General features: G+C 44.9%; 1 protein-coding gene across 1 annotated transcript in view; it reads left to right on the top strand.

Annotated features, from left to right (window-relative positions):
- The window catches only part of LOC103740338 (collagen alpha-5(VI) chain-like), a gene marked incomplete at its 5' end in the record, with an annotated part of 18,339 nt that extends 17,182 nt beyond the window's left edge, over positions 1-1,157 (top strand). The window contains 2 exon segments of the mRNA XM_008840924.1: positions 540-611; positions 1,109-1,157. Coding sequence (XP_008839146.1) covers positions 540-611; positions 1,109-1,157 — 121 coding nt within the window.
- Between the last annotated feature and the right edge of the window lie 6,616 nt (positions 1,158-7,773).

Here is a 7,773-nt window from a genome sequence, read left to right as displayed (position 1 = left end):
GGGTGCTGGGGATCACACTCAAGGCCTCACACTGGCACAGCAAGCACGTTACCAACTGGGCGTCTTCCCAGCCCCAAGGGCTGGCTCTCCTGCCTTCACTTCTTGTTCTTGAAGTCACATCTCTTCCCACTGATTGAGCTCAGCTCTCGCCCCTGACATTGAACTCCTTTGAATCAGCAGTTCCATCTTTCCCAGGGCCCTAGGCAAGAAGTCATGATGAGCAAGGATCACTAGAGCAGTCAGGAATGGGGCTGGAAGGGAAAGTGACTTCTGGGTCTTTGGCCGCACTGTCTGATGAGTGAGTGAAGTAGCAGAGCTCATCTTGAACCTAGTCATGATCTGTGAAGGAGCCCGAAGGCTGACAGTGAAAGTGCATGAACTCAGGGGAAAGGCACATTTAATTGAGCAAACTCACAGGGAGTTTAGCTTGCTTAAAGCTCAGGATGCCAAGTGCTCTAGCTCAGCACTCTAAAAGCGAACTGATAACAGCTTCTGGCACAAGTGTCACTTTGGAGATATGTTTGGATTCCTTTTCTTAGGGAGCACGAGGAGAAACTGGACCTCAAGGAGACAGAGGGATTGCAGGATGTCCGGGGACACAGGGTCAAAAGGTAAGCTTTCTGCTGGCTTGGTCTTTTTACTTCCCTGTAACATCTCCCTCCTCTTTGATTCCTTCACTCCTCTTTTCTCTTTCCCATGATCCCTTCCTCTTTTCCCACCTCCAGTTACATTTGTTAGTTTCTTTGTTTGAAGATTAGTCCTGCTTCTTAATAACTGCGGAGTCTTGAGCATCGATCAAACTCTCTTTCATGGATGTATAGCCAGAAGCAACTGAAGAGATAATGCAAGATGACTTTCTCAGGAGAGGCAGCCGCTTCTTGCCGTAGTCGCCGTAGTCCATGAATCCTCACCTGCCTTTGAGATATCAGTGACAGCTTTTAATCTTTTGCAGGGAGCCAAAGGATTTTCTGGATCTAAGGTATTGTACTTTTTTCTCAGTTAAGTTTGATTTCCTAATTGGGATTCATTTTCTAATACGCACCTGTCAAGACTTCCTGATGGCTTGGTTATCTTTGTCTTTACCTGACGATTGCCTATTGTTGCCTAGGGAAAAGATGGAGAGAGTGGATTTGATGGGCTGGATGGAGAAGAAGTAAGTCATCGCTTTTCTTTTGTGTTATCAAAAAGCCATTATGGGGTTGATATTTTTTTAAAAGATATTTTGTTTTCTTTATCTTCTTTTAGGAATTTCATGGATTTCCTGGGAAAAAGGGAGAGAAGGGTGATCCTGGATTTCAGGTAACTTTTTGATAACCAAAAAAGAGAACCTGGTGACAGATACATTCTTATTTGCTATGTGTTGGTGGTTATTAGGGATAAAATTGATAGCTGACTTCATCAACATATTAGTTACTTTATTTTGGGGGGGCTGTGGTCAAATAGCTGACAAAAAGCAACTTAAGGGAAGAGGGTTTATTTTAGCTCACAGTTCAGAGGAGTGCAGTCCATCATGGTGGGGAAGGCAGAATGCTGGGAACAGCTTGGTCCATGGCACTGACCAGGAAACAGGGAAAGGGGAAAATGCCAGTTATATCCATTTATCTTTCTAAGATAAAATACCATGACCCAAACATTAAGATGAAAGCCTTTATTTTAGCTTACAGTTCCAGAAGGGCGAGAATTCATGGTGTCAGGGAGGCAGCAGGCAGCCAGAGCAGGAAGCTGAGAGTGAACAGGAAGTAGGGCGAGGCTATAAACTCTCAAAGCCCATCCCCAGTGATGTACTTCCATCAGCAAGGCTTCACGCCTTAAAGGTTCCATAATCTCCCCAAACAGCACCACCAACCAGAGAGGTGAGGGAGGATGGCTGAAGAAAAAGGTTAGGCAGAACCTGATTTCCTCAAAGTCATAGAGTAGAGCAAAGGAGCCAAAATATCTTTTTCCAGAGTTCTAAGTAACTTTTTTTTTTTTTTTTTTTCTGAGACAGGGTCTCATATAGCTCAGGCTGGCCTTATACTTGCTTATGTAGCTGAGGATAACTTTCTACCTCTGATGCTTCTACCTCTACCTCCTGTGCTTGGAGCACATGTGTGTATCACCACATCCATTTTTATTCAGCGTTAAGAATGGAACCCAGGGCTTGAGCTTTGTGCCTGTGAGGAAAGCACTCTGCCAATTGAATTACATTCTCTAGTCCCTGAAACTACTTTTAACTACTCATACTGGACACTTATTTTAAGCAAATTTTTTTATTAGTGTGTGTGTCGTATACACACATGTATAGTGTGCATATGTATGTGCAGGTATGCTTGCCTGTGAGTGCATGTGTAGAGGTCAGATGTTGGGTGTTTTCCTTTACCACTCTCTGTCTTATTTTCTGAGACAAGATCTCTCACTGAACCTGGATCTCACTGTTTCTGCTGGATTGGCTGACCAGAAAACCCTCTGGATCTTCCTGTCTCCACCCTAGTGCTGGAGTTACAGTGTGTTCAGCATTGCCCAAAACATTAGGCTTTTTGTTTGTTTGCTTGTTTTTTGAGACAGGGTCTCCCTGTAGTCCCAGCTGGCCTGGAACTCACTTTGTAGACCAGGCTGGCCTGAACTCACAGAGATCCGCCTGCCTCTCCCTCTCAAGTGCTGGGACTAAAGGTGGCGCCACCATACCTGGCTCACACCAGGCTTTTTATATGGGAGCTGGCATCAGAACTCAGGTCCTCATTCATGCTTGTGCAGCAAGCACTTTACTCACTGAGCCATCTCCCCAGCATTTACTGTTTATAATACAAATTTCTTTGGTATAAAATAAAAACAAATTTCCCAACTGTAGTTAGAAAGTTCTAGAGCTTCCACTGCATCCTTTCACATGAACCTACTCTGGACCCTGTGTGGTTGAAAGCAGAAAACACACTTCTGTGAATGATTCCAAGGCTAGGACCAGGCTAGAGTGCAGAGGGGGGCAGTGCAGAGCCCCATCCCCATCAGTGGGCAGGATGCTGCCAATGGTTCACTAGATGTCTCTTAGGCTGGTACCAATCCCTGTGTTTCAAAATAGCAATTATGACATAATGTTTGTTTAATTTTTTAATTAAAAAATTTTAAATATTTATTTTTATTTTATGTATATGCATGTATTCCCTGCATATATGTAAGTGCACCAGTGTTGTGAAATGCCCATGGAGGAGAGAAGAGGGAAATGGATCCCCTGGACCTGGAGTTACAGAGAGTTGTTAGCCACCATATGGGTACTGGGATTTGAAACTGGGTCCTCTGCAAGAACAACCAGTGTTCTTAACTGCTAAGCCATCTCTCCAGCCCTTGTTTAATTTTTTAAAACATGCATCTGGTGATTTATGTACTTAAAAATGCATGTGAGTGCAGCCTTTGGATGATAGTGACAGGTGCAATTTTGACATCAAAACAAGTGTGTGCATTGAATATTTAATTAAAGGATCTGATAGAAACAGCAGATTCCAAGTCCATATGACGGAAGTGGGGCCTAACCCTCAGCCAGAGGCCTGAGAGCCGCAGGGCTTTGGGCATAAAATAGAAGCACTGACCACAGAATGCAGATTTATTGCCTACATAATTTCAGGGCCAACTTCCTTTAAAAAGTGGGTACTAGGCCTGGCGTGGTGGCGCACACCTTTAATCCCAGCACTCAGGAGGCAGAGGCAGGCAGATCTCTGTGAGGTCAAGGCCAGCCTGGTCTACATAATGAGTTCCAGGCCAGCTGGGACTACAGGGAGACCCTGTCTCAAAAAGACCAAAAAAAAAAGTACTTACTGAAATAAGACGATTTATTTTCAGGATTCAGGAGGTAGAGAGTCCAGTGTAGATAAAACTGGATGACTGCATGTTCCCTTCATGCTCTGACAGGGTGTTCACTAGCTAGGGTGGCAATGTGATGTTTAATGCAATGAAGCTTATGTTAGGATAAACTTGGCACTGCGTCTGGATACCTGGAGCCTCCTATACTATGTCAGCAAAGGTTCTAATAGGAATTGATGACTTACGGATTGTATCTACAAGCCACATAACCCCCCTCCAACTTCTTTTCTATACAATTGGGGTTCAACTGCATGATTTCAAGATTCTCCTCTTTCCTGTAGCCCTTCAGTCCTCACTGAAATTAGGTGTGCTAATTTAACAATTTACACTCAAGCCAGCTTCCTGGCAAGAACTGTAGATTCAAGACAGGAAAGAAGAAAAGCTACTTTGTGAAGAAAAATCAATCTTCCCTCACATTCTTTTTTCTTTCTTGGTTATTCCTAGCCATTGTGCTCAGGAAACTGAGGTCTCATTTCTCCTGAGGCCTGGCCTCCTGCTCATCACTGACCATCTACCTTAGGTCCCTGGGGGGACTGTTAGGTTTTTCCTCTTTCCATCTTTTCTTTGTTTTTTTGTTTTGGCGGTGGTAGGTGTGGCCAAAGCAAGAGGGAGACAGCAGGTCGGGCGTTCTCCGCTCTGACCCTCTCGGGCCTTCTTCCTCCTGGTACTTCTCCCCATCTGTTTTACTCCTTTCTCTTTTTTCTTTCTTTGAGACAAGGTCTCCCTGTAGCCCCAGATGGCCTGGAGCTCACTATACAGATCAGGCTGGCCTCAAATTCAGAGATTCACCTGCCTCTGCATCCCCAGTGCTGGGATTAAAGGTGTATGCCACCACACTTGGCTATTTATCTATTTTTGTTTTTTTGACACAGGGCCCCTCTGTACCCCCAGCGGGCCCGTAATTCGGTACGTAGACCAGGCTGGCCTCAATCTCACAGAGATCCACTTACCTCTGCAATCTTGAGTGGTGAGATTGAAGGCATGGGCCTTTAAAGGCATGCCCAGTTTTGACTGACTTGTGTTATTTCTTTAAAAATTTGCATTCGATCTCCTGGAACTAGAGTTACAGACAGTTTTTAGCTGCCATGTGGGTGCTGGGAACTAAACCTGGGTCCCTCTGAAAGAGCAACCAGTTCTCTTAATTGCTAAGCCAGCAACACAGTCCATTTTATTTATTTAAAATATTATTTTTTATATGTATGCGTGTACTGCCTACATGTAGGTAAGTGCACCTGTGTAGTGAAATGCCTAAGGAGGACAAAAGAGGCTGTCAGATCCCCTGCAACTGGAGTTATGGACAGTTGTTAGCTGCCATGTGGGTGCTGGGATTCGAACCTGGGTCTTCTGCAAGAACAGTGTTCTTAACCGCTGAGCCATCTCTCCAGCCCCCAGTCCCCTATTAACTTTAAATATATTTTGCCAGGTGTGGTGGTGCACATCTTTAATTCCAGCATTCGTTCGGGAGGCAGAGGTGGGTGGATCTCTGTGAGTTCAAGGCCAGCCTGTTCTACATAGTGAGTTCCAGGCCAGCTGGGGCTACAGGGAGACCCTGTCTCAAAAAGACCAAATTATTTTTATTTTATATGTATGAGTGTATTGCCTGCAATGTATGTAAGTGTACCCGTGTTGTGTCGTGCCTGAGGAGGTCAGAAGAGGGTGTTGAATTCCCCTGGAACTGGAGTTATGGACACTTGTTAGCTGACATGTGGGTGCTGGGAATTGAACCTGGGTCCTCTGCAAGAGCAGCCAGTGCTTATAACAGGAGTCATCTCTCCAGCCCCCTATTTATTTTTTGAGATAGGGTCTCCCTGTAGCCCAAGCTAGCCTGAAACTCACTATGTAGACTAGACTGGCCTTGCACTCATCTCTATCCTCCTGCCTCTGCCTCCTGAGTGCTAGGATTAAAGGTGTGCACCGTTATACCTGGCAGTGATTTATTTTTATTTTATGCATATGAATGTTTTGCCTGCATGTATGTAAGTGCATCTGTGTCTTACAATACTTGCAGAGTCCAGAAAAGGGAGTTGGATCCCTTGGAACTGAGTTAGGGTTGGTTGTTAGCTGCTATGTGGGTGCTGAGAACCAAACTCTGCAAGAGCAGGCAGTGCTCTTAACTGTTGAATCATCTCTCCAGTGCCCTGTTTTTGTTTTTGAATCATCTCTCCAGTGCCCTGTTTTTGTTTTTAAAGAACTAGAGGCCAGGGATACAGCTCTGTCAATGGTGTGCTTGCTTAGCATGCAGGAAGGCTTTGATCCTGGATCCCAATAAAACTGGGTAAACCAGGCCTAGCCATGTGTTTGTAATCCCAATACTTGGGAAATGGAGACAGGAAGATCAGAAATTTAAGGGTTATCCTCAACTACAAAGTAAGTTTGAGAGCACAAGAGAAGCTATTTCAATAACACCACCACCAAAAAAACTCCCCAAACTACCAACAACAAAACTAAAGTCAAAGAAAGGAAAAGAAACTAAACCAAAAAGTACATAAAATACCTCTACAGGGGTTGGCGAGGTGGCTCAGTGGTTAAGAGTACTGGCTGTTCCCAGCACTCACATGGTGGCCAATAACTGTCCCTAACTCCTGTTCTATTAGAGTGGGCATTGTACTGTGCATGTGGTACACTTACACACATGCAGGCAAAACACTCATACAAATAAAATAAAAAATAACAAAATACTTAAAAAATACCTTATAGTCAGGCCTGAATGATGGAAAATCATGGGTGTATGTAGATTGTCACAGGTACCTCTGAAATTATGATAGAAAAAAGTCCTGTCAGTAGGCAGTAGCCAGGCATGGTTGCCCATATCTTTAACTGAAGACTAAAGTAGGACTGAGTTTGAGACCAGCCTGAAGCAAAAACATAAGGAGCAGGAAAAGGTCCTGTTAGTGACTTATTTACTGGTGCTGGGAATTGAATTCTGGGACACATGCACCACCTAGCTCTACCTCCAGCCTTTATGTTATTCTTTTGAGACAGGGTACCACTATGCAGCCGAGACTGGCCTCAAACTATCTTCTACCTCAGCCTCCCAAATGCTGGGCTTATAGGCTCTGCTACCATACCAAGGTTCAGTCCCTAATTTGCTTGGGCTGTTGAGACAGGATCTCATTTTGTAGCCGAACCTGGCATAGAACTCAGCAATCCTTTTGCCTCAGTGCCTCTGAGTGCTAGGATTATAGGTCTAAGACACCATGCCCAGTTTCTCCCCCCCCCTTTTTTTTTTCCAGTCTTTTTGAGACAGGGTCTCCCTGTAGCCCCAGCTGTCCTGGAGTTCACTATGTAGACCAGGCTGGTCTTGAACTCAGAGATCTGCCTGCCTCTGCCTCCCGAGTGCTCCCGGGATTAAAGGCATGCACCACCATGCCCCTCATTTTTTTAATATTCATTTTTTATGTGTATGAGTGTTTGCCTGCATGCATTAACTGCACCATGTGCGTACCTGGTGACTGCAGGGGCCAGAAAAGAGCATCAGATCCCCTGAAACTGGAGTTACAGATCATTGTGATCTGACATGTGGGTTTTGAAAACCAAAACAGGGTCCTCTGCCAAAGCAGCAAATGCTCTTAACCCCTGAACCATCTCTCCAGCCCCTGTCCCTCATTTTATTTAAAAATTTATTATCTATGTTGGGGGCTGGAGAGATGGCGCAGGGGTTAAGAGCACAGTTCCCAGCACCCATATGGTGGCTAACAATCATACTAGCTCCAGTTCCAGGGGCTCCTACACTCTCTTCTGACCTCTTCAGGCATTGCATGGACATGGGTGAAGTTACATACATTCAGGCAATATATTCATACACATAAAATAAAAATGAACATTTGAGCCGGGAGTGGTGGCACACGCCTTTAATCCCAGCATTCGGGAGGCAGAGGCAGGCGGATCTCTGTGAGATCGAGGCCAGCCTGGTCTACATAGTGAGTTCCAGACCAGCTGGGACTA

The sequence above is a fragment of the Nannospalax galili genome, unplaced genomic scaffold (genome assembly GCF_000622305.1).
Source record: "Nannospalax galili isolate Female #2095 unplaced genomic scaffold, S.galili_v1.0 scaffold12101, whole genome shotgun sequence".
In the NCBI taxonomy this organism is placed as follows: Eukaryota; Metazoa; Chordata; class Mammalia; order Rodentia; family Spalacidae; genus Nannospalax; species Nannospalax galili.
The sequence above is the reverse complement of the archived record's forward strand: the minus strand, read 5'-3'. Positions and strand labels throughout refer to the sequence as shown.